Raw genomic sequence first — 21,344 nt, 5'->3', positions numbered from 1 at the left:
ACACTCAGTACTATGTTAAAGGGCACCTATTATGACTCTTATCACAAGATGTAAAATAAGTCTCTGATGTCCCCAGAGTATGTATGTGAAGTTTTAGCTCAAAATACCCAACAGATAATTTTTTACAGCATGTTTAGATTGTCATTTTTTGGGGGCTCAGAAAAACATGTTTTAGTGTGTATCCCTTTAAATGCAAATGAACTGCTGCTGCCGGCCCAGGGGGTGGAGCCTCACGAGCTCGCGCTCAGAGCCAGGACAACCTCATCTGATAATATCAGAGCAGAAACTCTCAGTTGCGGTGTTCATTTCGACTCGGAGTCGGACAATAATGCCCACAGAGCCAGAGAATATATGCTGTATGGACATAGAACAGGTATAGTTTAGCTTAATTATGGTTATAACTTATTTGTCATCTGCTTTTATCCACTATTAATACAAGCCTGCTGTAGCAAACCCCGTCCGAATGATGACCAAAATATACGGACAAGTTCAATTAAGTTTATTGTACATCACACAAAAGATGAGCGTTAGTTTTACTCCAGAGAATCACAGTAAGAGCTGAATAAACACAGTAAAAGAAGTGAGCATTAAAGTCTTATCCATAAACTCTCTCTCTCTCTCCCTTTCATTATCAACAACATACACAGCGAAGTACACAAAACACTCGTTACAACTAACAGTAAACAAATATAAACACACCTTTTCAGTGGGTGCTTAATAAACTGGTAAACCTTATATCCGTAAAATGACTCGATGAGCTGTCATAAAGTGCGCGCTCTCACTTTCATTTCTGCAGTGGTCAGTCACGTTAGGCCTGTTGCTCCGGAGAGTGTAAGCTTGATCACAAACAGTACAGATCCATCCTTGAGTAACAACGGGAGTAAATGAAGACTGCTATGTTCATTCTTACATCCGACAACAACACACCTCAATCGCTTAGGAGACATTCTTGTCTACAGCTGCTCAAGCGTCAAAACACTGGTGGAGTGTGTCCAGCTCACTCAGGGCGGGTCTATGCTCAAACTGCAGTGTCAATCAACAGTCGTGGGTGGGGCCTGTGCAAAGTGACGTCACATTGCCCCGAATCTGAGAACAGCTCGATCTGAGACACTGCTTATGATTTATGGGGATTAAAAAAAAAGCACTGGGTGGATTTTTATCATTATAGGTTGTGTACACACACTGCCAACACACATTTATGTTCAAACACCATGTAAAAGTGAATTTTGCATAATAGGTGCCCTTTAAATTATTTTATTATCAAAACAATACATATGTAACAGTTCCATAATTATCCATATACAGCTTTTCCAGGAAATAAACAAAATAATAAACCATTATACATAATATATTAGCTAAATACGTCAAACAATGAGGCAGGGTAATTGTATTCTTATGCATAGTATACATATATAAGGGGTGTAACGGTTCACAAAATTCACGTTCGTTTCATAAGTTCAAAAGTACGTTTTCGATATAGCAAAAAGAAAGAAATGGCAGAGAAATTTCCATGAATTAAAAAAAATATATATAAAAAATATATATGTATTAATAGATATATTTAAAATAAGTGTGAGTTTTCCTACATCTTGAAACTTTTAGTTTTATAAATGGGGGTAATATTTGAAGGATGAACAAATAATGTTTTGGTCATCACATTAAAAATAACATTTAAATATGATAATATTTGAGTTTTGAAGTGCTGGAAAAAGATGTGTGACGTACTTGAAAGCATTTGACTATTCCTGCCAAACTTCCATGGTTACAGTGAGTGTTACTACAGTAAATCCATGGTGAATGTTGCTGATCTGTGGACTTAAAGCCTATAACTAGTTCATTCATGGCACGATCCTGGTTTACACGTCAGCGCTGTTTCTCATAATATCTGTCACAAATGAGACTTCCGCGGTTCCTCCTGCTCACCACCAGAGGGAACCCTCTCCTGAATATTAAACCATTTGAACTACATTTCCCACATACCTGGCACTGATTACCTTGCACCTGATCTTCATCAGTGGACTATTTAAGGTGCTCTCAGACTCTGCCTCATTGCGAAGTTTTGTATTTACCCTGGTGATCAACTCTGAGCGTTTCTTCCCGTGTTTTGTCTTCCTGTGGATTACTTTTGGACTGTCTATTCAAATCTTGATTCTTTGCTGCCTGCCCTGGACTATATTCTATACTGGACTGATTTATGTAAGTTTGCTGCCTGCCCTGACCTTATGCCTGTTTCTGGATTACGAGTTGCCTTATCTCTACTGTTGTGTTTGCTGGTGATTGACCCTGATTGTACGACCAAGATTATAATAAAACTGCAAATGGATCCTCACTCTCCTGAAGCTTCATTACAGAAAACTTCGCCAACACACAATCCAGCAGCTCTGGTTCAAATGTCCACGGAGATTTCCACTCAAGCTAACCAACTCGCCATTCATCAACATCAGCTAACCCATTTAACTACAGTAACGGAGGAGCTCGTCAGGACGCTACAGAGTTTGCAAATGTCACTTACAAACCCAGCCCCTTCTCAACCGAACGTGAGTGTGGACGCTTCTCCACCACCTTCATTCACAGTTAACCCACGTCTGGCTCTTCCTGATAAGTTTGATGGTAACCCAACTAAATGTAAGGGATTTTGATCAACAACAAGCTATGTATAACACCGATGCCAGCAAGATTTCCTTGGTATGCTCACTCCTCACTGGCAAGGCGTTAGAGTGGGTGACGGCGGTTTGGAGAGCAGATGGCACTGCTTTTCCATCGTTTGGCATCTTTCTTCAACGATTCCGGGAAATATTTGAACACCCAGAGGGAGGTATGAGAGCTGATGATCAACTACTCGCGTTGAGCCAGGGCAGGAGTACCGCAGCAGAATATGCTTTGACATTTCGTACTCTAGCAGCACAAACCGAGTGGGTGGAGAGCACGCTTAAACTGCTCTTTCGCAAGGGACTCAGCTTGGAGTTGCAATCCGAACTGGCCTGCCGAGATGAAGGGAGATCACTGAATCAATTCATCGAGCTAACCATTCAGATTGACAATCTGATTCGTTCACGTCGTCCACTCAGAACGGTACCAACCAGCACACAATATCCAGTCACTCTTTCTCAAACTGAACCCATGCAGCTCAGATATACTCATCTGACTCCGGAAGAAAGAGAACGCCGCATACGTCAACATCTCTGCCTCTATTGCGGTCAACCGGGCCACCTGAGGGCTTTCTGTCCCACAAGACCACCTCTTCGTAACTCCTCTTCGGTGAGTCCTTGTGTTCAAGCACATCACTCCAGTTCTTGTATCAAAGTACCTATAGTATTATCTCTAGAAGACAATCATATATCCACATCAGCTCTATTAGACTCAGGAGCAGCCGGAAACTTTATGTCTCATGAGTTTGCTCAACAACAACAACTCCCACTAATCTCTTGCAACTCTCAATTGGCAGTGGAAGCGCTAGATGGACGGCCTCTCGGTGATGGAAGGGTTCTGCACACCACCGTGGACCTTCAACTACAGACCGGGACCCTTCACACTGAGATAATTCGTTTCTACATCATCACATCACCTCATAACCCGGTTATTCTTGGATTCCCCTGGCTACGTCAACATAATCCCCTCATTTCATGGAAGGAAGGTCGGATCATCAAATGGGACCCGTCATGTCACTCCAACTGTTTAACTGGCAACCCTTCACTCTCCATTCAGACCGTTACGCTAAAGGACGAACCTGTTATTTTCCCCACTCTTCCCATTGAATATTCTGACCTCATCGAGGCTTTTAGCAAGACCAAGGCTATGGAACTTCCTCCTCACCGCTCAAGCGACTGTTCCATCGAACTATTACCAGGGACAACACCACCTAAGGGTAGAATTTTTCCCTTATCACAACCCGAATCAGAAACCATGAAGAACTACATCGAGGAGGAACTGTCGAAGGGGTTCATCAGAGCATCTACGTCACCTGCAGCCTCTGGCTTCTTCTTTGTTAAAAAGAAAGACGGTGGTCTACGCCCTTGTATCGACTACCGGGGTCTCAACGACATCACAATCAAGTTTCGATACCCCTTACCTCTGGTACCAGCTGCCCTAGAACAACTCCGCAATGCCAAGTATTTTTCCAAACTAGACCTCCGCAGCGCCTACAATCTCATTCGCATCCGGGATGGTGATGAATGGAAGACGGCTTTTTCTACCAGCACTGGGCACTATGAATATTTGGTTATGCCTTTCGGGCTGTCCAACAGTCCTTCCGTATTTCAATCGTTCATCAATGACGTATTTCGGGACATGCTTGATCGTTGGGTTATTGTTTACATCGATGACATTCTTATCTACTCCAACACCTATGAGGAACACGTGCAACACGTAAGAACAGTATTACAACGACTCATTGATCACCAGTTATACGCCAAAGCAGAGAAGTGCGAATTTCACCAGACTACCACGTCATTTTTGGGCTACATCATCAGTCAGGAGGGAGTCGCCATGGACGAGAAGAAGGTCAAAGCCGTTCTAGACTGACCACTACCAGTAACCCTAAAGGAATTACAACGCTTTTTGGGATTTGCTAATTTCTACCGACGCTTCATCAGAAATTTCAGCTCGGTAGCCTCTCCCTTAACCTCTATGACTAAGAGAAATTCATCACACCTCACCTGGTCAACTACAGCACAGGAGGCTTTTGCAGAACTCAAGTCACGTTTCACATCTGCCCCCATCCTCCATCACCCTGATCCAGAACTCCCGTTTATAGTTGAGGTGGACGCTTCAAATACGGGCATTGGAGCCATCCTCTCACAACGGCACGGATCCCCATCCAAGCTCTATCCTTGCGCCTATTATTCCCGCAAACTTAACCCAGCCGAACAGAACTATGACGTCGGAAACCGGGAATTGTTGGCCATGAAAGCAGCTATGGAGGAGTGGCGTCATTGGCTGGAGGGGTCTAAACATCCGTTTGTGATTCTAACTGACCACAAGAATTTGGAATACTTACGATCTGCCAAAAGACTGAATCCCAGACAAGCGAGGTGGGCTCTCTTCTTTACACGATTTGACTTCACCGTTACCTATCGTCCCGGTTCAAAGAACACCAAAGCAGACGCCTTATCACGCCAACACGACTGTTTAACTCCCATTAAATCCAAGGAAACCCTTCTTCCAGAGTCATTAATCGTGGCCCCAATTCAGTGGGACATCATGACAGAGCTCACTCAAGCCAATTCACAAAAGACCCCTCCTCCCGAACGCCCCCCTGACAAAACTTTTGTACCTCAGGATCTCTGTCAGAAAGTACTACAGCAAGTTCACTCCTTACTCAGCTCCGGTCACCCTGGAATTGCTGCCACTGTTAACCTGCTTCAGAACAGCTTTTGGTGGCCAACCTTGCGGGCAGACACAATAAAATTCATTAACGAATGCATCACCTGTAACACAAGCAAACATCTCAGACAGTTACCATCTGGTCTACTGCAACCATTGCCAGTTCCCCACCGACCATGGTCCCATCTTGCCATAGACTTTATTACCGATCTCCCCAAGTCCAATGGGAATACCACAATACTCACTGTCATAGATCGCTTCTCCAAGGCCTGCCGTTTAATTCCACTTCCCAAGCTGCCTACAGCATTTGAGACTGCTGAACTCATGTGCAACTTTGTGTTTTGCTTCTATGGTCTTCCTGAGGACATTGTGTCGGACCGAGGGCCCCAATTCACATCCAGAGTATGGTCAGCATTCTTCCAACAACTCAACATCAACGTTAGCCTCACTTCAGGATATCACCCACAATCGAATGGTCAAACAGAACGTCTCAATCAGGAGATCACCCGGTTCCTCAGATCCTATTGTCATCAGAACCAAGCAGACTGGAGTCGATTCCTCATGTGGGCTGAGTATGCACAGAACTCACTCCAGAAGCCCTCCACCAGACTAACTCCATTCCAATGTGTAATGGGCTTCCAACCTCCCCTATTTCCATGGTCAGGGGAACCTACCGAGGTACCCTCTGTCAACGACTGGCTCCAGAGAAGCGAAGACATCTGGAATCAGGCTCACACCCACTTGCTACATGCTGTCAGGAGACAGAAGTTGCAGGCCAATCGTCACCGCCGCCCCAATCCCGAATATACTCCAGGTCAATGGGTCTGGCTATCCACTCGAGACCTACGTCTCAGACTTCCTTGCAAGAAACTCTAATTATCGTATCTCTCCCACTTTTCATGTTTCACTTCTCAAACCCGCTGGTGGTCCGAGAGCGGAGGAGGAGGAGCAGACCAGTGACCAGGGCCCCTCACCCATCTTGGTGGACGGCGAGGAGGCATATCAGGTTCGAGATCTACTCGATTCCAGACACCGGGGCAGGGTCCTCCAATATCTGGTGGATTGGGAGGGGTACGGACCGGACGAGCGATCCTGGGTTAATACAGAGGACATAATCGACCCCACACTCGTGACTGAGTTCCATAGGATGCACCCGGAAAAACCGGCCCCTCGACCTCGAGGAAGACCCCGGCGTCGTTCGCCTCTTCGCGTCAGGAGCCGCTCGCAGGGGGGGGGGCTCTGTCACAAATGAGACTTCCGCGGTTCCTCCTGCTCACCACCAGAGGGAACCCTCTCCTGAATATTAAACCATTTGAACTACATTTCCCACATACCTGGCACTGATTACCTTGCACCTGATCTTCATCAGTGGACTATTTAAGGTGCTCTCAGACTCTGCCTCATTGCGAAGTTTTGTATTTACCCTGGTGATCAACTCTGAGCGTTTCTTCCCGTGTTTTGTCTTCCTGTGGATTACTTTTGGACTGTCTATTCAAATCTTGATTATTTGCTGCCTGCCCTGGACTATATTCTATACTGGACTGATTTATGTAAGTTTGCTGCCTGCCCTGACCTTATGCCTGTTTCTGGATTACGAGTTGCCTTATCTCTACTGTTGTGTTTGCTGGTGATTGACCCTGATTGTACGACCAAGATTATAATAAAACTGCAAATGGATCCTCACTCTCCTGAAGCTTCATTACAATATCAACATAGCTCACTTACATTCACTAAAATATTGTAACATTAGCGATACTGATTCGAAAAAGGAAGTGCCAGTGATTGAACGTCAAAGTGTGGTTTGAACGCCCCGCCCCCCAGCTGAACTGGAAGTTTCGATTGGTTTCGATTTTCGATTGGCTGAAGCATTTTAGACCTGTCAGTTATTGGCTGAAGCGCTTCAGACCTGTCTGTTATTGGCTGAAGCTCAAGTGCAGGGCTTCACCCCATTGATATCATATAATAAAGACTAGATGTCTCGTGCGTGCTGCTGGCCAATGGAGGTCGACGTCCGCACGTGGCGGCCATCTTGCCACAGGCAGCTCGCTCACTCGTAACATTGTGTTTTAATGCTGCATGTACTTTTTAAATAACCATAACTTGCTCAATTTTCTACCGATTTTCAAACGGTTTGGTTTGTTATAAACATCAGAGATGTAGTTATGACACTGCATACATATGAATAATTATGTAATAATGTTCAAGCATTCGGAATTATAGCCACGTTAATAACGTTTGTAAGAAACCAAACCATTTGTAAATCCGTCAAGATTTCAGCGAGATAAGAGTATTTGTGTTCGTGCTAATCACTCACCTTACATCAGGTACCACAGAGCCCGCCAGAAAGCCTGCCTGTGACAAGATGGCCGCCGGTGATGCCATTCGAGACTCCGCCGTAAGACATCTAGCCTTATATGGATATCTATGCTTCACCCCAGTAGTTTAAAAAGCTCCAGCTCGCCCTGTTGCTCCGTCTGTACTATTGGTGAAATATAAATGTAGCGAAGTTGAATACTTTATTTTTATGCAACTCAAGTAAAAGTAAAAGTATCACCATTTAATTTAATTATACTCAAGAAAGTAGAAAAAAATGGAAAATGTACTAGTGTAATAGTAGTGTACGGAAGTATTTATAATTACTCACTTTTCACCTCTGGAACTGGACACACTTTTAACGCTGTACAAGTGTAGTCATTAGGATGCAGTCTTCCTGATTCTCAGTAACTTTTTGAGTGTTTTGAGTGACTGTCTGAGACTGACATCTAGTGGACGTTTTATGATCTGTGACTTCACAGCAGGGTTCCTCTTTCTCTTCCTGGAGAGACACAACAGGGTTTCATTTCAGCTGTTACTGAACAAACCTGAATCAACTAAGAAAGGTTTTTTGCATTTAAAATAACATCCAGGTGTGTGGGAGTATGGGTGAAACTGAACTCTTCAGGAATAAGGCTGTCCAGGACCAGGAATGAGGAATCTGCTTTACAGACTTGCTGATAAACCTGTTTTGCACACGTCACTGAAACACAGAACCAGGAATCACATGAGTTCAGGGAAGGAGAAACTGAAGTTGAGCTGTTGTGTGTTTGTGTGTCTCATGCAGTAAAATGGCAGAAGCCAGAATTTCAGTGGATCAGAATGAGTTCCTGTGTCCAGTGTGTCTGGATCTCCTGAAGGATCCAGTGACCACTTCCTGTGGACACAGTTACTGTAAGATCTGTATTACAGGCTGCTGGGATCAGGAGGATCCGATGAGAGTCTACAGCTGCCCTCAGTGCAGACAGACCTTCAGGCCAAGACCTGCTTTAGCTAAAAACACCATGCTGGCTGAACTGGTGGAGAAACTGAAGAAGACTAAACTTCCTGCTGACTGTTACGCTGGAGCTGGAGATGTGCAGTGTGACGTCTGTACTGGAAGAAAACACAAAGCCGTCAAGTCCTGTCTGCTGTGTCTGGAGTCTTACTGTCAAACTCATTTTGACCGTCATGAGGAATATTTCTCCCGTAAACCACATAAAGTGACTGATGCCACTGGAGGACTGCAGGAGATGATCTGCCAAACACATGATAAACTCCTTGAGGTTTTCTGTCGCACTGACCAGAAGTTTATATGTGTGCTATGTACGATGGACGAACATAAAAACCACAACACTGTATCAGCTGCAGCACAGAGGACAGAGAAACAGGTATGAAACTACACACTGATGAAATAATGTTGACACTATTTATATTGCCACCATATGATCAGGAAACATCATTCACACTGCAGACGTCACAGAAGTGAACAGAAGCTGTAAGTGGACTTTCACTGCTGAGCGTATTTGTGCTTCACATTTAACTTAACAGAATGGTGAAAATACACTGTAAACATTGACCAACACAAACTTTTGTAAAACAGGCTTTAAAGGGGTCATGAACTGAGAAATCAAATTTTCCTTGAGCTTTTGACACATAAGACGTCATTATACTATAAGAATGTCCTGTACGTTTCAGAACTGAAAACTTCCTTGTTAGTCTAAAAACAGTTTTTATTGTAATCAATCCCAGCGAACAACTGGTTGTGGAATGTGCCTCTTTATGAGGTAATAGTGCAACTAAAGACACCTCTGTAGAAGACAAGTAGTAGTAGACAACGCCTACTTCATCATCGTAACGTTGGCCCCGTCCACTGGCGTGTTAGAGAGATCAGATCACGAGGAGAGAAGATGCAGGATCACTCGACTAAAAACAACATTATCTTCTAAAGGATCGTAATGATAGGAATGTGGTTATTAATGTGAATGTCTCAGTTGAGCATTATTTATTTACGCTAAAGCTTTCATTTCACTGTGGATTCTTTAGTAAATGATTTGCAATTTCGGCACAGGCTTTGCAAACAGACTTCTAAGATATGGACTCGATAGTAATGCCACAACATTTGAGTAACTGTTAATTCTAATGCCTGAACTGTGACCAGTGATTTCTGGTGTAATGATTCATGTACAGTCAGATGTTCTTTGTCTATGTGTCAGTCAATCAAACCAGTGACTAAATGATCAACTTCACATAGTTTCTTTCATTCATTCATTCATTCAAACCTTTATTTAACCAGGATAAAAAACTCCTTGAGATTAAAAATCTCTTTTACAAGAGTGTCCTGGCAAGTGGCAGCAGCGCAGTTTCAAATAGACATAGACACACTTACAGGTAAATACATAGACACACTTTCACTCATCATATTCTAACAACAATATCATCATAAAAAACCTGAGTCCTAAATCAATTTAAAAACAGTGACAGACAGACTGCCTTTCTGCAAGGTCCTTTAAAAAGCCTTTAAAAGAATAAAGTGAGACCAACTCCTTCAACTGAAGTTCATTTTGAAGCTGATTCCATGCAGATGGTGCAGCAAAATGAAAAGCCTTTTTGCCAAAGTCAGTGCGGGCTTTAGGGACTGTCAATAAGAACAGATCCTGTGAACGCAGGTGATATGTCCCTGCTGACCTCGGGAGGATGTAAGTGTTCAGATAAGGAGGAAGAAGTCCTAATACTGCTTTATAAATAAAAAGATGCCAGTGCATCCAACGCTGAACGGAAAGGGAGAACCACTCGACCCGAGAATACAGCAAACAGTGATGAGTGAGAGATTTTAAGTTTGTGATGAATCTTAAGGCTCCATGAAACACTGTGTCCAAAGCATGAAGAAACTGGGAGGTTGAATGCATATATAAAATATCACCATAGTCCAAGACAGACAAGAATGTTGCATTTACGAGTTGTTGTTTTTTTTGCTTCAAAAGATAAACAAGACTTGATTCTAAAGAAAAAACCTAACTTCAACTTCAGTTTTTTAACCAAATCTTGGACATGCAATGTAAAAGACAGTGACGGATCAATGGTAATGCCCAAGTACTTGTAATGTAACACTTCTTCAATTTCTGTACCAGAAAGTGTACAAATGGTTGGGACATTATTTTTAGTTGATTTTCCCCGAGTGAAAGTCATGACTTTAGTTTTTTTAGAGTTTAAAACCAATTTTAAAGTAGCCAGATTATGTTGCAAGATGTTAAAAGCAGATTGTAAATTTGTGATGGCTTGATCTAATGTGGACCCAGAACAATAGAGAACAGTATCATCAGCATAGTAATGATAGTCTGTATTATCTATATTATTGCAGAGGTTGTTTGTATAGATAATAAAAAGAAGAGGCCCAAGGATTGAGCCTTGAGGCACCCCTTTTGAAATATTCAGGGAGGCAGAAGTGAGGCCATCTACTTGCACACATTGTGTTCTCCCTAATAGATAACTGTTGAACCATCCCACTGCTTGTTCTGAAAGTCCAATAGAGATAAGTCTTTGAAGGAGTATTTTATGATCCACTGTATCAAAAGCTTTTGACAAATCAATAAACAGTGCTGCACAGTGCTGTTTATTGTCCACGATTTTAACCAGGTCATTGACAACTTTTGAAACAGCTGTTATTGTACTATGTTGTTTCCTAAAACCAGATTGAAATTCATTCAGAATATTGTTATTAACCTTTCTTTAGCAGATTTCCAGATGGCTGGTACTTGATTTGTGGCTAATGTTCTCCCCCTTCACAAAGGTGGTGATCCTGCAAATATAAATAACTATAGGCCTATTTCTAAATTGTCAGTATTGGCCAAATTAATGGAATCACTTATCAGCAGGCAATTGAAAGACTATCTAATTAATTAAATATGTAACTGGATTTGCTATCAAATCTGCAGCTATTTTTAGAAAATATGGTTCCAATTTGTCTGGACCTGATGATTTTTTTTTATCTAGATCCTTCAAGGCCTTCCTTACTTCTGGTACATTTACTGTCTTAAAATGAAATGGTTGAGCTGACAGTAACTGATCAACAGGACATGCAGTGGAAGAACTGGAAATTGGATTATGTAATGTTTCATAAAGGGAACTAGCAGCAATGAAATGATTATTAAAACTATTCAAAATTTCGTTTTTTGTCATCAACAACAATACAAGATGGTACTTCTGTATCTGTTTTTGCTTCCGTTAATAATTTGATTGTTTTCTAGAACTTAAGAGGGTTATTTAAGTTTTTCGAAGTTTCAGAAAGGAAATAAGCGGATTTGGCATTACGAATTTTTACAGTACATAAATTACGTAAACGTCTAAATTTCAACCAGTCAGACTCGAGCTTTCACTTTCTGGCTTGAGCCCAGGCTCGATTCCGCTCTAGAAGAAGGTCAGACAATTCATTACTAAACCAAACATTATTTCGCCCTTTCACTCTATGGGCCCTATTTTAACGATCTGAAACGCAAGTGTCAACGCGCAAAGCGCAAGTAACTTTGTGGGCGGGTCTTGGCGCTGTTGCTATTTTCCCGGCGGGATAAACGACTCTTGCGCCAGGCGCAAATCTAAAATGGGTTGGTCTGAAGAGCTTCATTATTCATAGGTGTGGTTTGGGCGTAACGTGAAATAAACCAATCAGAGCGTCATCTCACATTCCCTTTAAAAGCAGGCGCGCTTGTTCTAAAGCGGATTCCTATTATAACGGCGGGTTTGCCAGACGCACGCGAGGAGCGGTTCACAGCCGAAGAGAGCAACGCTCTCGTCAGGGACGTTGGGGATGGAGAAACCCACCCAAATTAACTTCGGTTAAAAAGGCGTATGATAATTTGGGTAAATGTGTAAGCTAGATGTATGCTTTTATAATAAATTATCTATCTATCTATCTATCTATCTATCTATCGTAATAATGTATGATTTGCAAAAATGAAAACTGCTGCTTCTGTGTAGATGAGAGAATCAAAGTGTATGCGCTTTGTGCACACGCTACATTGATTATGGCCAAGCATGCGCCCTTAAAATAGCATATGAATAACATGCGCAACGCGCCACTGACTTTAAACCATTTTTTCCTGGTTAGTGGCGCAACTGTTTTCTAAACCTGCAAAATAGCATGAAGGAACGTTTGCGCTGGAACACGCCTCCTTTTTTGCGCTGAACCGCCCAGGGAGCGCAAGTTCATTCCCTAGTTTAGCGACGTGCTTCTGTGGAGGAAAAAACGCGCTTTGCGCGGGTGCAAAATAGGAATGATACATGCGTCGGTGTACAAAGTCAATTGCGCTGGGTGCAAGATAGGGCCCTCTGTCTTTTGAGTGGGGCATGCTTATTCACCAGGCCTGTGAAACCATCATAAAAAAATGTCCAAGCATTTTCAACATCATCAATAAGGCTAATTCTTCCCCAATCAAAATCATACAGATCATGTAAAAAGCCCTGCACTGAGAACTGCTTCATTGCCCTCTTAAAGATTATGCGCGGCCTTGTTTTAGGAATTTTTGTGTTCCTTACAGATGCTATAAGACAATGATCACTTATATCATTTGCAAAAACAGAGGCACAGGAGTATTTGTGAGGGGCATTTGTAAGAAAAATATCAATTAGTGATGATTTTTCTGGATGTTTTAGGTTTCGTCTGGTTGGGCTATTCACGATCTGAAAGAGATTATAAGAATCACAAAATGATTTAAAATGATCAGACATTGGCAAAAGCCAGTTCCAATTTAGATCTCCTAATAAGACAATTTCATTATAATTTAGACTTGTTAAAAACTCCCTCAAAGAGGAAAGAGTGCTACTATCAGCTGAAGGGGGTCTATAACAACCAACCACTGTAATGTGAAGACTCTTAGAAATTTCTAAGTCAAGGGCCAACAATTCAAATTGTTTGCTTATTGATTTTGAGACAATTACATTCACAAGAAATGACTTTTTTTACATATATTGCAACACCTCCACCCTTTTTAGGTCGGTCTGTTCTGAATAAGTTGTACCCACCTACAGTAACATCCTTATCAGAAATAGATTTGTTGAGCCAAGTTTCACTTAAAACAAAAACATCGGCATTGGTCAAAAGTGCCCAGATACGAACCATATCTATTTTGCCAACCAGACTACGAACATTCAAATGACAAAATCCCAGGCCCTTTCTGCATTTAAAGCTTTCAGGGGTGCCATATGACATATTTCGCTCTGGGCCTGGATTTGGGTGGACATTTCCAGAAATTAAAAGCAGCAATATAAGCAAAAGTCTCTGTTTATGCAGTTTACAATGATGGTGGTTGTGAATGACTGCCAAGTTTAAAAAGGCTCTTCTCTTTCTCTTAGTAGGATGAAAATATTCTGTTATTTAAACTGTGAATAATTATATAATCGCTGGAACTGTCAATCAAACAGAGTTTATCAGTGACTTACGCTGAAGCTAAAATCAGGGTAGCAAAAATGCCTTTTATTTCTAAATTATGACCATTTTTGATGTCAAAATCATACTAACATTATAAGTGCACACCCCAGGAAACATTATAAAATGATAAAACAATGCAGTTCATGACCCCTTTAATAAAGCAACATAAAATAATGGAAAATATTCACCCATTGTTTGACAAAATATATCTCTGTCAAGAATAACGCAAGTTCAATGGGTAACGCTTCAAGTTAAATGCAGCGACAGACGAAAAGAGTTTCTGTTCAGTAAATCTGATTCAGTCCATTTGAACTATATAGAGCCGCTGGTCTGTTATTCAGCAGAAACACTGTCATTGTGAATCTTTACATCTGAGTCAGTTTCACTTATATGATACTTATGCCTCATGTAAATTCATGTACAATGGTGGTAAAACTGATCAATCATCCCTTCAGGAGTTTGAACCTCCAGCCATTGGTTATTAATTCTACTGTTACTGGATTCAGCTCTTCACATGATGATACAGTGACAGTATAAAGTGCCATCTGTGTTATTGGTTTGTGCTGCAGAAGCAGCTGAAGGAGACGCAGAGGTCGTTCCAGCAGAGGATCCAGCAGAGAGAGAAAGATCTTCAGCAGCTGAGAGAGGCTGTAGAGTCTCATAAGGTGAGTCTGGAGAAGAAGAGAAGTTTGAGAAGTCTCAGTCAGGACTCACTGAAGCTCACTGTGTGATTGTGATGTGTGTCCTAACAGCGCTCTGCACACACAGCAGTGGAGGACAGTGAGAGGATCTTCACTGAGCTCATCCGCTCCATTGAGAGAAGCCGCTCTGAGGCGACACAGCGGATCAGAGATCAGGAAAAGACTGCAGTGAGTCGAGCTGAAGAACGACTGGAGCGACTGGAGCAGGAGATCAATGATCTGAGGAGGAGAGACGCTGAGCTGGAGCAGCTTTCACACACACAGGATCACATACATTTCCTGCAGGTAACAGAGATCCAGAAGAACAGGATCATAGTGGACTTGAGCAAGAGACTCTCAGAGAAACATTTCATGAGAGCAGAATGAGCCGCTGACTGAAGTGTTGATCTGTGTGTTCGGTTATTATATAATCATCAGTCAGACTCTCATCTGATCATCTTCACTCACAGTTCAACTTTTTTACCTCATTTTTCCTTCTGATTTCTTATAGAATGGTGAAATCAGTGAACTTCATGGTAGCAATTTGAGTAATGTTCATCAAAGTTGAATCAGATGATCTTCAAACTTGACAGAATTGACAGTATTTTCATAATTGTTTGCCTTTAACATGTTGATGAATTTGACCATGAAGACCCTAAACATGAAGTCTGTATATTAGCAATGCTTCAACATACTGAAACCACACAAAACCTGACCTTGGGATCGTGTCCTAAGAGTCCTTGTGGATTTCAGTGTCATTAACTGCTCAAAAGTTATAAATAATGTTAAATCTGCTCGTAGATTTTGAATTGCTTTTCCTGAGCGAATCTACTCAAGTCTACAATGAGACCAGGGCCGTTTCTGAACATTTTGCCCCTTCCCAAAACTTACACTCTCAAAACTTAAATATTTAAGTACTGATACTTTTTCATAAATTATATAAATAAGTTGTTTCATTGATGTACATTCATTATTTTTTTCTGCTCTCATATTGGTTGTAGGAACAACATTAGCGTTCAGTGGTTCAGCGTAGTTTGTTAGCAATGAAAGTTTCACAGGTTCCAGTTTACAGTATCCAAATCTAAACTCATTTATAGTAAATTGATTGTTCAGTTTATTTTCTATAGAGATTTCTAGTTGATCATTTCTCTCTCCTCATCACTCGCTGCCCGATCACTGATAAAAAACCTCGCTCTGTATTCACTCCATGTCAACATTAATTCAGTGTGCTTTTAAATAATGCCAATCTCTAGACACACGAAAAATAAATGGACAACGAATAGAATAAAATGAGAAATGTTATATTATTTCCTTTAATAATACAACTGTATTGTTTCTTCACTTTCAAAAATGCAACAGTAGCCTATTATTTTTTCAATTAAAACTTAAAGTGCTTTATTAAAAGTTAAATGACCCCAAATCCATGCATATATTAAATTATATAGTACTTCACATTTCATAGAAATTAAAATTAACGGGAAAAAATGACATATTTATGCCTTTTCATCACACAAATATGAATTTAGCAAACTTTGCCCTTTAATTCTGTGAATAAAACAAAGGTTTTAATGACATTCCCAGTGTATTAAACTTGTTTAGAGTCCAATTTACACAATATAATACAGCAAAAGCCCTATCCGCACTGGATTAGTATTATCTGGGGACCTCGTGTGATTTAGAAATTACCCACCCACACCTGAATTTCGTGTGGCGCATTCGCACGGGATAAACGAAGCCTGTGATTTTACTCGAAATTACTGACTTATCTCCCGGATGTGATGTCAATAGGCTATTGCTTGGAAATGTATTGTTATTATAGGTCTAGCTGTATGATCATAAACAGAAGAATGTTCCTTACCACATGCTGCTATACATGTCATCCCTCTCCATCTAATCATTATTTTTGTTTTGTTCTTCTGATTGTTTTCAGCTTTCTCTTTCTGTAAATTGTATAGTTATATCATATCATGGTGTATAGCGATATGACCCAGCACCCAAAATACTATCAAAACACTCCAACGCAGCCTCCATTCTTCGTGAAAGATGGATAAAAAAGCGCACAGGAAACAAAAACCTTAAATTTAACCCTAAAAAATATAAACGACCCCGCCAAATCACAGAGATGCCGATTCGCACAGGACTAATATTATCACAGGACCTCAGTGTTCGGCGATATATGGTAGGTCATTTGCGGGGGAATTTTTAGTTTACAAATTACAGACATGGCCAATTCGCACGGGATTAAGATCACAGACAACCTCCGCAATTATTACAAATTACTAGAGGTCACCAGGTAATACTTATCCCGTGTTTACACAATCCAATACAGCAAAGATGGAGATTGATGCATTTGATCAGGATAATGATATGTCCTTCAGATGAGACGTTAAACCGAGGTCCTGACTCTCTGTGGTCATTAAAAATCCCAGGATGTCCTTCGAAAAAGAGTAGGGGTGTAACCCCGGCATCCAGGCCAAAATTGCCCCTTGCCCTCTGTCCATCATGGCCTCCTAATCATCCCCGTATACTGATTGGCTTCATCACTGTCTCCTCTCCACCAGTATGCTGGTGTGTGGTGGGCGTTCTGGCGCAATATGGCTGCCATATTGCCATATTTATGGCAGCCATATTTATGATCAAAGCATTTCTAATAAAATCATGTATTTCTCAAGCTAATATTGAGCTTAAATTGATTTCCTAGGAAGTTCACATATAGTGTAAATGGCAAACGCTAGAACTTGTGTCTCTAATGTCACATAATGAATATGAGAAGAATGAAGCTGATGCTGTGAAAGTGCTGGATTGAGGAGAGTTACTAAAGATCAACAAGAGCTGCACAAATCTGACAGTAGAGCAGGTTATTGATGAAGTGTGGAGGTGATGAGCTTTGATTTCTGTTTTCTCTAGAGTTTCCAGTCTCTCTCAGCTCCTCCTGAATCTACAGACGTAAATGACAATCCCTTCAGTTCTCTCTCCTCTTTTGATGGCGTGAGAGAATCTGTCCGTCAGCTGAGAGACAAACTGGAGGATTTCTGCAAAGAGGAGCTGAAGAAGATCTCTGACAGAGGTAAAGTCCTGGAGATTCTGCTCTCAGAAATGATCCTCCATCATCTCAGATCATGTAGAAGATCATATTATGCAGGGATCATTTTCTCTTGACATGATAATCACACTCTTCATGTCTGTTGATTTCCACAGGCACTTTCTCCAACATTGTTCCCAGGACCAGGAAGGACTTCCTACAATGTAAGTCACTGAGAAAACAAGCAGAAAAACTCACTGAGTGTGTTCATGTTCTTCCTGGAGAAGTGAAAGAAAACATGACAGAAGAGTTTTAGAGTTGATCATGTAAATGATGATTTGCTCAGGATATCTGGTAAACTGCACTGAGACACTGATGATATATTGAACATGAAGAGTTCAGATACATTAAAAGATCAGACAGATTCATAATTCCTGATTCTGATGTGTTTTATCTCCATCAGATTCCCATCAGCTCAATCTGGATCTGAATACATTGAATAAATACATCCGTCTGTCTGAGAGGAACAGATTGATTACTGGCACTTCACTACTAGAGTTTCAGTCGTATCCTGATCATCCAGACAGATTTGATGGATTTTATCGTCAGGTGTTGTGTAGAGAGAGTGTGTGTGGACGCTGTTACTGGGAGATTGAGTGGAGTGGAGAACGTGTGTGTATATCAGTGTCATATAAGAGCATCAGCAGGAAGGGACGGGGTAAAGAGTGCGTGTTTGGATGTAATGATCAGTCCTGGAGATTGTTCTGCTCTTCCTCCAGTTACTCATTCAGACACAATAACATAGAGACTAAACTCCCTGTAAAGCCCATCAGCCGTAGAATAGGAGTGTGTGTGGATCACAGTGCAGGAACTCTGTCCTTCTACAGCGTGTCTGACACGATGAGCCTCATCCACACAGTCCAGACCACATTCACTCAACCGCTCTATCCTGGGTTTGGTGTTTATAGTGGATCATCAGTGAAACTGTGTTGATGAATCAGAATAGATTGTAGAGAAATTCTACCCATAATGCTTTGAGCTGCATGATAAATCAAGTCTCTTACTTTCTCTTTATTACATTAATAACATGTTCAGATTATGGTTGAGTAAAAGGTGATCTTGAAGCTGATATAATATTCCCCGCTAAACTCAATAACAATATTGTTTTGTCTCATTATCTCTTATGTTTGCCTTGTGTAAATATGTATGTGGATGTATATGCGCATATGTACATATGAGAGAATGTCTATTTCTTTGCCGTTTTGCTCATTCAAGAAAAGTTATATAAAAGGAAACTCCCTGTTTCCAAACATCAATTTAACTTCAGAATGAAAGTACAATGATAGTAGAAATCACTCACACAATGTCAAGACTGTCTGATTCCAAAATAAAAGCCCTCCAAAAAGTCACATATAACTTGTTTTGTCTATAAATTCAGATAGATATAAAACTTTTTTCACACTGTTCTTAGTTGTGTGCATTTAAATATAGTTGATGTAAGAGCCATATTTCAATAATCAAAATGTATATTTTCATATTTCTATTACATAAATTTGGTATAATAATTATTATTGTTAATTATTCATTGACTGTTGAATATATTTCTTTGATTTATATTTTGAGCATGTTCAGTGACGTCTATTTTGTAGCGCATGTAAAAAAGTTTGACACACATGTAATAAGTGCAGACGCATAGAGGGAGAACACAAAGCTTTTGACCGTTTATCATAATATATCCTAGAGGATGGAAAATCTTGAAGTGCATTTTCATTGTTCCTGGTCACTTGGCGCAACGTAATGGAGGACATTGAATATGGTTGGAAAAGTGGTCGGTTACAGAGCTGGAAAATCCTACCAACAAGAGGATTATTATCTCAAAGCTGCTCTACAAGTTGTGTGAAAGATGGAGAGCTCATGCTTACGAGTGTGAGGAGCACAACAGAAGAAGAGCCAAGTTCATTCAGTCGGTGGAGTTTGTCTATCGCCAAGCAAAGGTAATATCAAACCCACTTTTGGAGATTTGGATGTTTTGGCAGAGGCTGAAAAACACACCAACAAGTCTTCAAGGAACCAAGCTGAAAAGAGAAGGAAAAAGAAATAGCAGTTTTGCAACTGATGTCAAACAGGCTGGTGAAACTCAAAAAGACTTGACAATGATGAAGAACAACAGAGCACCAGTTACCAGTGCTTTCACTTAACCTTGTGCGTTCTGTGAGAAAGGCCAAACCTTGGAGCGATGTTATCAGTTTGGTGATAAGACATATAAAGACAAATTAGACTTTCTAAGAAACAATGGATTTAGCTTTGGATACTTAGTGGAAGGACATTTAAGCAAAGACTGAAACAGAAGAAGCACATTTGCACGATGAAAAAAAAAATACAAGCTGAGTTTCTTTCAGAAAGATCATAACTTCCTTAACTATAGATTGTGTGCCATACAAACTCAATAGTTTTTTTTAAAGTCAATTCATTCTTCGTTGCCCTCTCTAGTTCTTTTCTTTTTTCAGAGTACTTTCTACATGTCAAGAGTATGTTTTACATTTTCCACTTCTCCACAATGTATACATAGTCCAGTCTGGTGTTTTCCTATTATATTTAGGCATCCATTTAATCTTGTGTGCCCTATTCTCAACCTTGTAAGCATATTTTATCATGTTTTAGCATAAATTATCAGATTACTGTACTTTTTAACTATCTGAGGCTTTTTATCATGGCTGAGGCCATGAGACCCATCATATAAAACCTTGTGATATAAAGGTAAGCCATATAAAAGCCAAGCCTGCTGCCATACAAATGTCATGGAGTGAGACCCCACTTGTCCATGCCCACGACGAGGCCATACCTCTAGTCGAGTGTGCCCTAACCCCCAAGGGGCAATCCAGGCCCTTGGACGCATAAGCTGACGCAATAGCGTCCACTATCCATCTGGACAGGGTCTGTTTCGAGATGGCTAGCCCTTTGACGCGGCCACCGAACGAAACGAAAAGCTGCTCAGTTTGCCTAAAGGCAGCAGAGCGCTCCACATAAATCCTTAAAGCCCTTACTGGGCAGAGGAAGTTAACCCCAGCCTCACTGTCAGACGCAGGGAGGGCCGAAAGGGAAATAACTTGCGCTCTAAAAGGAGTCGCAAGCACTTTTGGGACGTAACCATGCCTTGGTTTGAGGATGACCTTAGAGTCATTAGGCCCAAATTCCAGGCACGTAGCGCTCACCGAGAGCGCGTGCAGGTCGCCCACCGGTTTTACTGAGGCTAGTGCCAGCAGAAAAGCGGTTTTGAATGACAGGTACTTTAGCTCCACCGTGTGTGATGGTTCGAATGGTCCACCTTTCATGGCCTCTAGGACCGTAGAAAGGTCCCAAACTGGAACCGAGGGTGGCCGAGGAGGATTCAGCCTCCTAGCACCCCTGAGAAAACGGATTATGAGGTTGTTCTTTCCCAGTGACTGGCAATTTACAGGTTTCGTAAATGCTGCTATGGCCGCCACGTACACTTTGAGCATGGATGGGGTTCTCCCGCTGTCCAACAGCTCTTGTAAGAAAGAAAGTACCACCGTTACCTCACCATCTAGCGGGTTTAAGTCATGAGCAGAGCACCAGTTTGCGA

The 21,344-nt window shown here is 41.3% G+C and overlaps 1 protein-coding gene across 1 annotated transcript; it reads left to right on the top strand.

Moving 5' to 3' along the window:
* The first annotated feature begins 8,147 nt into the window (after nucleotides 1-8,147).
* Nucleotides 8,148-19,021, top strand: LOC307164957 (tripartite motif-containing protein 16-like). Its single transcript, XM_079882193.1, has 6 exons — nucleotides 8,148-9,005; nucleotides 14,608-14,703; nucleotides 14,791-15,024; nucleotides 17,626-17,785; nucleotides 17,917-17,964; nucleotides 18,204-19,021. The coding sequence occupies exons 1-6, from the start codon at nucleotides 8,427-8,429 to the stop codon at nucleotides 18,731-18,733; spliced, it is 1,647 nt and encodes a 548-aa protein (XP_079738319.1). The 5' UTR covers nucleotides 8,148-8,426; the 3' UTR covers nucleotides 18,734-19,021.
* The last annotated feature ends 2,323 nt before the right edge of the window (nucleotides 19,022-21,344 follow it).

Source organism: Squalius cephalus, assembly GCF_949319135.1.
Source record: "Squalius cephalus genome assembly, chromosome: 9".
NCBI classification, from domain to species: domain Eukaryota; kingdom Metazoa; phylum Chordata; class Actinopteri; order Cypriniformes; family Leuciscidae; genus Squalius; species Squalius cephalus.
The sequence above is the reverse complement of the archived record's forward strand: the minus strand, read 5'-3'. Positions and strand labels throughout refer to the sequence as shown.

What these genes read in the sequence shown, in the direction of transcription:
- LOC307164957 (XM_079882193.1), top strand. Translation starts at nt 8,427, where the DNA reads ATGGCAGAAGCCAGAATTTCAGTGGATCAGAATGAGTTCCTGTGTCCA. An exon ending in CACAGAGGACAGAGAAACAG is followed by an intron (nt 9,006 to 14,607) that starts GTATGAAACTAC and finishes TTTGTGCTGCAG; the next exon opens with AAGCAGCTGAAGGAGACGCA. An exon ending in AGGCTGTAGAGTCTCATAAG is followed by an intron (nt 14,704 to 14,790) that starts GTGAGTCTGGAG and finishes GTGTCCTAACAG; the next exon opens with CGCTCTGCACACACAGCAGT.